We start from the raw sequence: 13,597 nt of genomic DNA, 5'->3' as shown, positions 1-13,597 counted from the left end.
AAAAAAAAAAGGACTAATTATACATTTACAGCCGCTATGAGAGTACATGCAGCAGATAGGGCGGATAACGCACAAAAATGAGCACGTTGCACATGCTAATCAAGATTTGGGAGGGAGCGTCCATTGATTCATGTGAATATTGGATTGGACGCCGCTGGATTATGACGCCGCGGCGGTACTAACTCATCCGGCGGGATTATGCAAATGAGCTAATCGAGGAGGTGGCGGGAGGATTTTCCCTGCCAGTCGACTTCAAAGCGTCCGGCTCTGCGCATAGAATTAGCACTGCGCCTAATCCTGCTTGCCGAAGGTGGAAGAGGAAGAAGAGAAAAAAAAAAAAGAAAAAGAGGGGGGGGGCATATTCATTAACATACAAGTACAGTAAAGAGAAAGGTGACAAAAAGAGCAAGTGGAAACTTTTCAGCAGGAGTACTCACAAAGTAACGCTAAGTGGACATACACATCTGGATGTTGTTGTTTTTTTCTTTTAAATCAGACCTGTCAAAAAATAAATAAAATTAAAAAAGCTATTTTATTTCTTAAGACCTACATGGATTTTCATTGATGACAATCTTTCACAGGTGGACCTCATTATTTTCTCTTGTTTGGTCAGACCAGACAAAAGAGCGATTTTATGTTTGTTTGTTTTTTTTAACCAAAGAAAGTGGAATAAAGAAAAAAAAGAGAGAATTCTATTTCGCAGTGTTAGGGTTATAGGGCGATAAACGTTCCTGTAAACATAAACAGATAAGTAAACACAAGCTAAATTACAACGGGAGACGTGCTTAAATGACAGACCTGAATAAAGTCACGTGACATGACGTCAGCTTCCATTGCTTCCACGACTTCGAAGGAAAATTGCACATACTGCAAAATACGCAAGGCTCAAAGACTGTTTCTAACTCCAACCGAGGGGGCAGGATGTTAAAAAAGAGATGAAAACCAGAGGAAAACAAGTGCAAACATACCTGACAAGCTTGACGAGTTGCTATGAAAAGTGTCACAGGTGAGCTGACGGCGTTTGAATAAGCTTCAATTTGATTGGTTTCTGTGGCGGACACCAGTTGATATACAACTGGATTGAAATAAACAATCTTTTGTTTCTATACATTTGCCTGGAACGCAAAGGTTGAGGTTGTATCCGACACAATCCGAGTGGGATCATTCTGATTTCCCATCTTTCGCAAACTTAGCACTAGAAATTGTTACTTGCGCTACTTAATTTAGTTTTACTTTATTTATTTTATAATTGTGCTATTTTACTTCCCTTCTTGAAAGAAACCTTCTGAATTGTGTTGGTCACGTCACAACGTCTGATGTTTTTTTTTTTTTTTTTATCGCATTTGAACAGAGGTGTTTGTTTTCACTTTTTCTAGCGTTTCCTGTTCTTTGGTTGACATTGCACTTTTTACTTTTACACTTCGGTCGTCAAAATCCAAATAAAGACAAAGAAAAAGACGTTTCAGTAAATCTTTCACTTAAAATGTGACATCTATTAATGTATGTATGGCCTTCATCGTTAAAGACGCAAATGAATATATTAACTGACAAATGCGACAGGAAATTAACTATAACCGCCTGATGCGGCGCTTGAGTAAGATAAAATGACATTTTTGTTCCACTGGAGGTAATCGTGAGCCACTAGCATCATCATGTGGCCATCTTAGATTTTACACACACTAGCGCCAGATCTCTTCTAAATTCAGCGCTTTTATAATATTTCCTATGCACATAGGGCAGCTTAAAACGTTCTGAGTCAGCTTTTCAGTCGCGGTTCCGAATGTGTTTAGTTTCTGGTGCTGATCCGCACTAATCCAGATGCTTTTAATGCTTAGATGTTCATGTTGCTCCATTTGCACCTGCCGCTGCTTATGCTGCAGCAGAAACGGAAACACATTGCTTACAAAAAGTTTGCACAATTGCCAGGCTTTCGTTCCAGAGAGCCGGCCCCAATACATTTGTGTCCATATTGTATTGGCAAAATGAAAAATGAGACATGATTGAAAAGGCCAAGATGTCCTCTACTCAGAACACTAAGCCTGTGCAACCCGTTCAAAAACATTTGATTTTTGTTCTTAAAATATTAACCTATTGACCAAAGCCAAAATAGATCTTTGACGTCTACAACCATCAATGTCAGCAAAGTGCGATAACCACCGATGGCAAACTAAAATGGAGGCTGCTATTGGAGGCGTTTCGATGAGGTCATCATCCGTTGTTCGCCTTCCGGATTAAAAATGAAACAAGAATCCTTTAAATGTCTTTGATTATTTTTTTTATTATTGTGCTCTCCACTGCACGACACAAACAAATAAAGCACAGCATTACAATATCTACTGGCAACATGTCAAAGAATATCATCAATAAAGCGCTGAGACTCTTCACACTTCCGAGTACAGGCGAGAAAAAAACAAACTTGCTATTCAACGTGAAACAAGGTATTTTTTTTCCCAGTTATCCCTTGACACGGAGCGCAACTTAAGCCACTGATGAAAAACGTCCAAACGAGCACTTAACAAGTGGTCGCCACCAAATCAATGGCAATTATTGCTTTGGCTGATGGCGGATGTTGAAAAATGTCACATTCTGTGGATGAGATGCAAACAATCGTTCAAGTGAAAAACATTCATGTTTCTTTGGAAAATAAAAGCCCATGCTAGAAAGACACCACTTCAAACACAACATTCAAAAAGCTTGGCGACGGTCTACAGCTTGCCATGGCATTATATCCACACAAATGACTACTTTTATTTGGTATAAAGAATGTTTTTTGTTTTTTTATGGCGGGAACAAGCAAAAAAATGAGTGTCAAGTGGCACCACAATGCAATGTGCAACGCGACGCTATTTTGCAGTTCACATCATCAGGTAAGCAAAATATTAACACGGTCTACTTGATGCCTACCTTTGAAAAGTTTTACAATGACCTAGAATACCCATAAAATTGTGGTGTTTAGTTTTGTGGTATATCACTATTTTGAGATGAAATGCATTCATTAAGGTCAACATAGTTATACTAAAATAACACATGAAAGTTTGCCAAAAATGCGTTCATTAACCTCAACATAGTTCATTTAAAATAACACATGAAAGGTTCCCTAAATAAGCTTTCATTAACCTCAACATAGTTCCTGTAAAGTAACACAGGAAAGGTTCCCTCACAATGCATACATTAACCTCAACATAGTTCCTTGTCAGTAAGATAAAATAACGATTAAAAAAAGCTGCAAAAACCGTGGAAAAAATAAATGTGCAAATGACTGGGTTGTGTAAGTCAACGTTAAGTTACATTTTAGTCAAGTGGCAACACAAGTCGGGATTAGGTCATGTGATTCACGTTCACGCACGTCTGAAAGTGTGATACAATCATAAAAGTAAAAGTGACACCATGATGGCCTGACGCTGGTGGCGGTGTGTATATACATTGTGTGTGTGCGTGCGTGTATATATATATATATATATATATATATATATGTATGTAGGGTGTGTGTAATTTACGGCAGTGGCCCAAACATTTTTACAGACAGGCCTACCAGGACATCTGATGGTGGGGGGGTCTTCTCCTAGAGATTGAGCAGGTGGAGGTCGGAGGCAGAGAAGCGAGGGCAGAGCGCGGCATCGGGATCCCGCAGCTGGCGCAGAACCCGGCGATGGAACTTGGCGCGCACGCGATTGAACTCCATGATGTCGCCGGGGTCCTCCTGGATCCAGAAGTGGTGAAACTCCTGCATCAGGTAACCTGAGAGGACCGAAAAAAAAAAAAGCCCACTCTTAATCCGGTCAAGAAAAATGAAGGTGGCGGGCGGCGTGGGCTCACAGAAGGTTTGCTGGAGGTGCAGCAAGGTGGCCATTTCGGGAGCCACGTTGTACAGATGCGTCTTGAGGGCACCGCTCACCAGCAGCGAGTAGGCCAGGTCTGTGATGTTGATGCCCACGATGGCGAAAGAGTACCTGCAGGGCGGGTGGCGAGCTCATCAACTTTGTCCAGCACAGGCCTTGCTTTTTTTTGTTTTTTTGAGACATTCATGTTTTGCTTGCAGCCTATTCACTTGTGTCCACTTTGTGTTCATGCTGTCCCAGGAGGACCGTTAAATGTAGTGATATACAGTGTGTGTGCATATATTAATACATATATTTAAATATTCATCCGCATTAAGACAATATAGGCAATTGTATTCGTCCCAAATTAACCATATGCTGCATTCGAGGACCGCGGCAAGTCAGAACGGTCCCAATCAAAACTGTCCGAACGTAAACAAAAAAGATTACTTGATAATGAACGATTTTTTTGTCAAGTGCCGAATTCGCAACTCGGATCTCCCAGCTCAAAGAGGCATTCGAATGCATCCTCTGAAAAGTCCGGCTTCCCACCTTCCGCGAATGCGGCGTTATGTCAAGAACACGGGAAAAATTGACGAATGGTTTCAATCCAGGAAAGCTCTTGGTTTAAAAGAGGGCGTACTCGAAAGGAAAGGGGGAAAAAAATATACGCGACGGATCAAATACATCAGCGGAACGTGAAAAATAGCCAGAAATTAACGAGCGTTGCATCAAGATTGCAGTTACGCGTATGGCCTGAAGATGGAGACATTGACGCAACTTTAAGCTTATTTGAGACAACTACGTTACAAATATTTGTTGTATTCTATCTACTACGCTAATTGAATGTCATACGATGTTTTATTCGAAATCATTAATTTGCACGAGTACTTTTTTCTTCAATGTATTCTGTGCCTGCGAGGATTGTGCACGTTTTCCCCAAAATGACTTTTTAGGAGAGTCCTTACCCAATGGCTTTGTCAATGTTGTTCTGCTCGAATTCCGACGTGTTAGCTTGGCTGTGAAGGACAAACGCAGATGCGTATAACAACTGAGAAATCGAGTCAAACCATTTGCTTTTTAGAAATATATATATATATATATAAATAGCAGCCACACATTTTTGAGACCCTTAGCAATGCTGAAGTGGTCATTAAGTATATAAAAAAGGCAACCTTACAAATACACCGTATAGACGCTTTCTACATCACATTTATGTTATTTTAGAGAGTGCTTGAAATACCCCAAATTTTAAACATGTTTAAAGGGTGGGCAACCGGCACATGAGATATGAAATGGGTCCCAGTGGGAAGCGGTTCCCAGCTGTTTGAAGCGGCCAGACTGACGGCGTGGAACATGAGCAGTGGCGCAGAGAGTGTGGAGGCGTGATGGGGCGGGTGAAAATGGGGTACCTGCGACTCCCTTGCGCACTCCTGCGGCGGGCGTGGGAGCGACACAGGGCGGGGAAGCGTGTGTCGAAACAGACAGAAGAAGCTGACTGAGATGCTGACGGCAAAGCCATACAAAGCGGCGATGCGATCAACGCGAGATGACGAGGCAGTGAGCGAGCGGGCGGGTCCAGCTGTGAACAACGGTCAACAACACACCACAGCATATGGACAAAAGTACACCCACGCGCCTCTTGCTCTTGAGTCCTAAGGACAATTGGACACTTCCCAGGCTAGTCTTTTAAGTCCTTTGTTGAGTCGTAACGGAACGGCCGAACAAAATTCGAAAAGCGGTTGGTTCCGATGATCGGCAGGGCCGATATTCGGCATTTTGACGAATATCGGCTCATTGCTCTCCTTGACTACTATCAGTCCTAGAAAAAAAAAGTACCTATCCAAGTAGCCATGAGTTGGGACACAATTTGGGGCGGCGTTCCGCTGGGAAGCGTTTTAAGTCCCCTATACATTTTGGAGGGGACTTTCGCAAACCGGTTCTTTAGGTGCCGTCATTTTTCAGAGAAACCGGAGCGCGTCAAATGCTTTTGTCCATATGCCGTCAAGCAGTGTGCGTATGTGACTTGTGGACAGTGAGCATGGTGCACAGATGAGGTCACATGTGGAAAAATGAACTCAAAATCTCCTGACATACTTGTGCTTGGGCAACAGGGAGTCATGGAGCATCCGCAGCGCCGCAGACTTGTCGTGTTCCGCAAAGTAGCTACGGAAAGAGGTGGGATTAGCTTAGCGTGTTAGCGTAGCTCAGCAGCCGTTGATCTTACAGCAGGTTGTGGAGCCCCAGCAGGCCCATGCCTCGGAAATCCGTCTTGGGATCGCTGCCTTGAAATCCAATTTCGCACCACTGCTTGGAAATTCGTCCCGTGAGGGGCGTGTCGGGACGCAGCTCCTTCCACAACTGCGTCCAAAAACAAACAAACAGCAAGAGTGAATTGAGGAGAAAAGGCAGCGCGAACAATGAGAGTGACGCACTTTCATCAGCATGTTCTCGTGTTGGGGGTTATCGCAGTCGTACGGCTCCCTACGCAGCTTCTCCACCTCGGCCACCAAGTTCCTGTAGCCCACGATTTGGAACAGGCTGGCCTGCAGGGAGATGCCCAACCTGCGGGGAGCATCCCGCAACAACTTTCGAGAATCGTCTTCGCTTTGACTTCGGCGCAGATGCGGAGGCTCTTACTGAGGGTTGGTATCAGGGTTGATCTTCTTCAGGGCCATGATGTCATCAATGGTTTTCTCCACTTTGTCGGGATGGGCGCTCAGGGCGGACTGCAGCAGCTGCGAGGAAACCTTGCTATGCTCCACGTGTCTTTCAACAAAGCCAACGGAAGCGCGGCAACAATCCGGCTACATTTACCTCATTTTTGGAGTACTTCAGGGATGACTCTGCCGCGGGAAAAAAAATTGCAGGTTAGAAAATAAAAACGAGACAAAATCAATCGATTAACTCCTTCACTCCCAAAGACGTAATTATACATCCAGATGTGCAGCATTTATTAGAGATCTTATTGCTCATTTACATGTCTATCCGCATCGGTGGCACTGAATGAATTCACCCAGGAAAAAAAAACAGATGAGTCGCTAATTCTTTTCTTTAAGTCAGCTGCGGGACCTTACCGATCTTGAGCGTCCTGCGAGCACCGTGCTTGTTATTGTAGCAGATCCGTTGCAGCTCGCAGCGTCCCGTAAACTTGCGCGCCACGAACTTGAGGCCTCGCCATACACATTTGCAGTAGAGGAACACGAAGAACTGGGTCAACACCCTGCACGGGGGGGGGGGGAACATTCAACCCTAAGCCTAATTGCCTTTAACAAAACTGTGAAATCTGCAAGGTGGACAGGAAGTCATGGACAGCGTACTTGCACTTTGTTTTAAACCTCCAAATATATTCAGTTAATTCCATTGCATTCAATGCCAAACAGTCAAACATCGTTTGGAGTGGTGTTCCTCAGGGAAGCCATTTAAGTCCTTTTTTTTTGATGCGTGTATGATATACACGTGTCTGCCTCAAAACATGAAAGACCTTGTTGATGCTGACATGTGGATTCAGTAGCCACAATGGATGGAAATGAGAGAATCATAAATTAAATAACTCTGGATAGAAACTGGATCCTCAGGAAACGCTATTTTTGGTGGATAGAATAGCGACATGTGCCTGGCCTCACCTGAGGAAGTGCTTCATGATGCCTGGTGTCTTCTCCGCTGGAGATGGTGGAGGGTGAGCTGCAAAAGAGAACACGAGCCGGATAAAAAAACAAGCAAAGAAACGTTGGCGATTGTATATGATGGACTTTTTTTCCTATAGACATGGCGTGTTGTGATGATGTGTTACATTACGGTTTTGCTGGAGCAAGCGTCTCATTATATGCAACTTTCATATCCTGAATTTCTTTTCCCAACAATATTTTTCTCGCAGAGGCGTCTCGTAATTTTGCAAAAAGTGGCGTTGGTAAGTAAAGGCACTGCTGTCTCATTTTTAAGACCCAATTTTCTCAACTATTTTTTTTTTTATTTCAATTTGTATTGAGCGAGGATAAAATACTACATACTGGCGGTCCTCACGGGGCCCGCAGGCCCTATGTTGTCCCCCACCGCTGCGGGCCTGCATCTGAGGAGCTGTCGACGACGACGCGCGGCCATGAAGGCGCAAGACATCTCCGCCGCCAAACGCTCTTCTCGTAACGCGCCACCGTTTCAAAAACGGTACAAAATCAAACCGAGGTGCAAGGCAAGGCAAACGGAGCCATTTGATTTAGAAGTCATCACCGTCTCGGCGATTAGCAAGTGCATCGCGTCACATTAGCATAATCCGCAAGCAGGTATGCGCGGCGATGCCCTCGGCCTTGCAAGGTGAGCGCGTCACAAAAGAGGCGTAAAAAAGCGCATCTTACCGTTGGGAATCTTTCAAAGGCAGCGAAAGAAGGCGACGTGCGGCTTCGCGTCTCACTCGGCTCCAGACGTGCGCTTCTCCTCCATGACGACGCCACCGCCGTTGTAGGTGAGGATGGGGTCGGCAGGGGGCGCCAAAGAGCAGTGGAGATGACTATGACGTCACGGAGTTGAGGGGGAAATAAAAACTCTGAGGAATGGACATCTCGTGTGTTGTGTTAGAAAACCAATAGGAGTTCTTCAAATAATGTATTTTTTTATTTTAAGAAAAATCAGTTGAATTTTAAATACGTTTTCTCAAACAAATGGTGTTGAACACAATGCTCAATAATCATCAGAACAGTGTATAAAAGTCGGACACAGAAAAAAAAACTAAGCGAGCTAGCTTCATATTTTGTGTCAATTTTTTTTAGGTAAATATGATCTGCGTTTAGGAAAACATTAAGACGTTCTTCCCATTTTTGGTACTCAAAAAAGTTGTCTTTTTCTTCATAATTTATTTTTTAAATGACAATTGTGCAGGAATATCTGATATAAAAACAACATGATTAAACAAATGTCAGATTTTTTTCCAAATGATTGAATTAAAAAACGACTTAGAATTGGGTAAATAAAATGACAAAGGGGCAAAAAAGAAATGGAGCTCCGGTTTAAATAAAGCACTTAAGACAAGCAGATGACAATTTGGAGAATATAAACTACATTAGCGGTAAACAACTGACAAGTTTGGCGAAAATAAAAGGCAACATTTATCAGCAATACTTAATTTACATTGCACTTGATATTGTAAACACTTGGGGAAAATTGTACCTTCGAATTAAGGTTAAAAAAATAGGCGATTAATTTTGTGAATATTTTGTTGTCCAGCACATCCTATTTTTGGATTTTGTTTGAAACGAGAATATCAAAAACTGAAAGAAGGCACACTAATAAACATATGGGAAAAGAAAAGACTAATCAAAGGCAGCGGCAATTATGGGTCACAAACGCTCCTGGTGGTGCGAATGCCCAACAAATAGCAAGAAAATGAAGCAAATGAAGGTAAACAACAGCTTGTTCCCGTTTTTTGTAACAGACGGCATTTCTTAGAACAGAAAGCCTTTTCCCCCGTTCCTGCCGTCATAGCGTAGATACGACTATCACGTTACTTTGTTGGTTCCCTCGGGCCGGCAGCAGGCGGTCCGAGGCGCCGCGGGCCTCCCGGTCCGAAGGATCGCCCGACTCGGGCTCGGGCCGGGCCGAGTCGGTGGGCGCGGCGTTGAACGCGATGAAGCCCGCCGTGATGAGGATGAACGCTAGGACGTAGAGCGCCGAGAACTGCGAACGCCAGAAAGTGTCTCATTGCGATTCGGGGGGAGGGCGGAGTTTGATATTTTTTTTTTTTTTACCTTGTAGTGGAAGAGGAAGAGGCCACAGAAGAGACTGAAGAGGTCGGCGGTAAGCAGCGAAAGGTTGACGGCGGTGGCGCTGGTCCGCTTCACCACCACTGGCATGAAGCTGTACAATGCCAACATGCACAGCACGTAGATGGCAAACAAAGTGGCTGGCCCCGCCCCCCACACAAATACAAGTGAGCGCTTCTCGAACGAGGGGATGTGGCGGCACATTTGAACCCCGTTTCTGCCGCTCTCACAAATACAATTTCATGCTTTCTGTATGGATATACTGGACGAATTGTACATGATCTACAATCATATAGCTGTAAATATGATAAACCTTTCTTTGGAAATAGTATATAATACAATTTGGGGGGGATTTATTCCATCATCCATAAATAAACACCTATAACGGACACACATTTGCTTTTTGTTGGTTTTTGTCTTGATTTATTTTTTTTTAAATCACTTGTGCTTCTCAGATTGTAACATCTTTTTCTAAAAAAAAAAACTTTTGAATGCGGTGGCAGAGTTGGTTGTTGTATGCTTTATACATTAATGGTGCTGTTTAGAATTCAACAGACTCAAAAAAAATGTTGCATGCTTAATTTAATGAATAATGAATTAGTTGTTTCTATATGAAAGGTCAATACACTTCAATATGGTATTGAAAAAAAAAAAAACATCCACTTACCGGTGAATAACTCAAATAGGGGGTTTGGCATATAAAGGTCAAATATAAATATAATAATAGAATTAAACTGTTCTAATGGAGGAAATAGAATTGAGAAGCACACAGTGAGCGGTTCAGAAAAGGGATGGTCATCCAAAACTGATTTGCACAAAATTAATTCAGTTTATAAACTTGAGATGGAGAGTCGACTCACCGATGTTTGAAGTCCACTTGATTTTCTTGATTGCACCGATTTCCAGTGCGGCCCTATGAAAAAGAACAGCTTTATAATGAGAACAATTAATTATATCCATAAAAAGAAAAAAAAAAAGTGGCCTTAATTAAAATGACATTGTACACAAAGGAATATAATGGCCAACTAGTACATCTGTTTCAGCAATACCCATAAAAGACCACTAGGCGGCGAGATCTCTTTTTTTTTTTTTTTTTTTTTAATCTTACCTCCATTGTTTTTATATACAATCTTTGGTATGTGCTATTTGGGTTCTCAAGCAATACATGATTTTCTTTAAACCCCATTATGTGGAATTTGTGCGTTGTTAGATTTAGTTCAATGAATTGATTATTGACTGCAATAATCTGGCACATTCTACTAGATGGACGCACACCTCCGATTATTCAACGTAAAAGGTGAGAAAAACTCACAGCTGAATCCCACTGATGATGGTCCCGAAGAATCCCATCATTCCTAAGAACTCCACCAGGCTCCCGTTCTTGACGGTGAACTCCTGGCACATGTTGGAGATGGCGTAGAGGACGGCGCTGATCAGCACCAAACTGTCGCCAAATATCACGTGGCTGCCTGCAGGAGCCCATTGATTAATGGAGGGCGGGCCAGCCGAAGCCGAGGTTCGGCTCGGGCCCCCTTACTGGATCCCTGGTCTCTTCCGGCCAAGATGTCGGCGCCCACCATGGCGCCCACGCCAAACAGGCACACGGTCACGGCCAGGTAGTGGAGCGGCCTGTAGCGGGTCTTCAGAAGGAACCAGGACATGACCATCAGCGCCGGTACCACGGAGCAGTCCAGCAGCTGCCAAGCACGCGTCACGTGACGAGAATTGACATTAAGCAAGAAGATTCAAGTACCTGTCAAATTTGGCTGTCCCGTTTTGCGACGCACAAGAAGCTGCCGTCCAAACAGGGATGTGAAGACTTTTTAAATTATAATATAAACACCATTAATGTTATGATTGTATGATTGCGTCATATTCAGTCATGCTTTTAAAGGCTCGCTGTGATTGTTGAATGACGCTTGAATTGAGGGAGAAGGATCACGCATTGTATCAAAACCATCACAATATCTGCCAGACGAATCACTTATCTATTTTTTAACTGTGTTGTCAGAATGCATATTTGCAACAACGGGCCGGTATCTTAACGGGAATAGATCCCACCTGGATGCTCGTCAGCGTGGTGTAGCGGTAGGCGGTGACGACCGTGTAATTGGCCTCCACGTCGGCCAGACCCATCAGCAGGTACCTCCACCACTTGCTCTTCAGCACCTGCAGGAAATTTTGCTCCCCTGTCGAAGCACGCAACATTGCCCAGTTACTGCCCACGCTAAGAATCCGTCATCAACAATGAGCACTTCTTTTCTTTTTTGGAGACAAACGTGTTGAGAAGCACTAGCTGCAACCTACCGGCCTAATTTTATTCATAAGTCCTTAGCGCCAAGGTGAACCGCGTATACCTTTGCGGGTGCAGAGGACAGTGGAGTAGGCAAGAAGCAGCAGGGCATAGTTGAGGAAGCTCTGCAACATTGGAGTCTCCACGCCGGCGTTGGCCAAGTACTGGCAGCTGACCGCCGTGCCGCAAATCATCAGAGATAAGAGCTGGCCCATGATCAGGGTCTTCAGCAGATCCCTGGAGAAAGGAGAGCATTAAAGGATCAACTGCGTTCCAACAAAAACAGCTCCGCATTCCAAGCGCTCACCAGTTGAAGACGTCCCTCAGCTTGTAATTGTACAGCCCGCAGGCCAACCGGAGTTTCCCACACATCTTCTCGTCCGCTTGGGCCTCCATCAACACTATTAGGTTACAAAAAAGACAAGCGAAGGAATTAGTGTCGTGGCTCGTTAAAGAGAGCGTGGTACAAGTCACGCAGGAATGTCTCATGGTTCCAATCACTGCTACTGTCCAAGATTGTCTTTCAAGGACAACATAAGAATGACTTCAGTAATGAAAATACGAGTTATTCTGTTTTTCTTTCGACCTGCTTCATTTGACAAAAAAAAATGCTCCTGAAATTGAAGTTCAGCAACACACGGGCGAAATTAATGGAAAAAAAAAAATCTGAATCCCTCTGTACACAAACATAACCATGAAACACCTCACCTATATGACTGTTATGAAAATGATCGTTTGCGTTCAAAATAATGCGCAGAAATTCAGTATTTCCTTAAGATGCCTCACTGGAGAGGTTCAAAGAAAGACCGCAAGGTGCCAAACGCCCAAAATGTTTACCTTACGCCAACCGGCTGTTCTCTTGGACACTTCCTTCAAGGATGTTTAGCGAAATTTCCCCTGTTCAGCCAACTCGTAAGTATTCAGTCGGGGAGTGTCAGAAGAAGCAGCACACATCACGTTTGCCTCCTCCGGCAAACCTTATCATGTTGCCTCCCCGGGAGCGGCCCCTTTCCCCCCTATTCCTCCGCCTTTGTGTCCCACTCCCTCCGACAAAAATGGCAGCCGTCAAAGGGTGTACATTTTCACTACTTTGACGTGACTTTATCACCGCTTCCGTGTGTATTTGGACGGTTCGACAATTCAATGAATTCGTCCTCCACGCTTCGGATTTTACAATGATGGCGGCGCTCAGTGGTGACGCCATTCTAACCACGGGCCAATTAGACCACTAGGATTTCTTACGTCACATTTGCGCGTCGCTTTTAAACCTGCCAAACTCGAAAACTCAATTTATTTGAAAAATGTGACCGATGACAAATAACCGAATAAATATTCGCTCGATTTTGTCAACACACACCATTCAATAAAGTGAATATTTTAGGAGTCGTGTCAACATATTTAACTAACTTTTCAGACAACGATCGGAGTTCTCTTTAAAGAGCGAGTTGATTTGATCAGTCCATTGGCACGATTTGCATGAATAAATCACCTCCCCGACTCCGAGTTAAATGTGCGAGAGATAACTCAATCAGTATGCTAAAATGCAACCTGCATTGTATAGCAAGTTGAATGTTCACCCTTTTCCCTACAGACGCCTCTTCTTATCCTGAAGGACGAATTCTTTGCACTAGTTTGGGGCAACATTGGACCAAGGTTGTCACAGAAAAAAAGAAAACCATACACCAATACATCGGACTTATGCACCAAAACGTCGCCACCCTGTGGCCATTATT

The 13,597-nt window shown here is 43.7% G+C and overlaps 2 protein-coding genes and 1 long non-coding RNA gene across 4 annotated transcripts; 1 reads left to right on the top strand and 2 right to left on the bottom strand.

Annotated features, from left to right (window-relative positions):
- Positions 1 to 2,258: 2,258 nt before the first annotated feature.
- elmod1 (ELMO/CED-12 domain containing 1) lies at positions 2,259 to 8,302 on the bottom strand. 2 transcript variants are annotated; one of them, XM_088441160.1, is made up of 12 exons: positions 8,171 to 8,302; positions 7,445 to 7,502; positions 6,896 to 7,041; positions 6,636 to 6,664; positions 6,459 to 6,556; positions 6,254 to 6,383; positions 6,046 to 6,179; positions 5,916 to 5,984; positions 5,231 to 5,251; positions 4,787 to 4,837; positions 3,817 to 3,950; positions 2,259 to 3,738 (listed from the first exon to the last, which is right to left on the bottom strand). In XM_088441160.1, exons 2-12 carry the CDS (start codon positions 7,459 to 7,461, stop codon positions 3,563 to 3,565), a joined length of 1,005 nt encoding a protein of 334 aa, XP_088297286.1. In that variant the 5' UTR covers positions 7,462 to 7,502; positions 8,171 to 8,302; the 3' UTR covers positions 2,259 to 3,562. The 2 variants fall into 2 exon arrangements, with proteins under 2 accessions (XP_088297286.1, XP_088297287.1); XM_088441161.1 differs by lacking the exon at positions 5,231 to 5,251.
- On the top strand, positions 7,866 to 9,964 carry LOC148408392 (uncharacterized). The gene is made up of 2 exons (XR_015868599.1): positions 7,866 to 8,277; positions 9,564 to 9,964. It is a non-coding gene; the product is annotated as an uncharacterized LOC148408392 (long non-coding RNA).
- Positions 8,372 to 13,016, bottom strand: LOC148408391 (queuine/queuosine transporter SLC35F2-like). The gene is made up of 9 exons (XM_088441159.1): positions 12,702 to 13,016; positions 12,172 to 12,265; positions 11,929 to 12,101; positions 11,633 to 11,760; positions 11,109 to 11,268; positions 10,884 to 11,040; positions 10,432 to 10,484; positions 9,557 to 9,711; positions 8,372 to 9,485 (listed from the first exon to the last, which is right to left on the bottom strand). The coding sequence occupies exons 2-9, from the start codon at positions 12,258 to 12,260 to the stop codon at positions 9,288 to 9,290; spliced, it is 1,113 nt and encodes a 370-aa protein (XP_088297285.1). The 5' UTR covers positions 12,261 to 12,265; positions 12,702 to 13,016; the 3' UTR covers positions 8,372 to 9,287.
- Positions 13,017 to 13,597: the final 581 nt, after the last annotated feature.

This window comes from Hippichthys cyanospilos, chromosome 18 (assembly GCF_059441005.1).
Source record: "Hippichthys cyanospilos isolate Australia breed blue-spotted pipefish chromosome 18, RoL_Hcya_1.0, whole genome shotgun sequence".
Classification (NCBI taxonomy): Eukaryota; Metazoa; Chordata; class Actinopteri; order Syngnathiformes; family Syngnathidae; genus Hippichthys; species Hippichthys cyanospilos.
The sequence above is the reverse complement of the archived record's forward strand: the minus strand, read 5'-3'. Positions and strand labels throughout refer to the sequence as shown.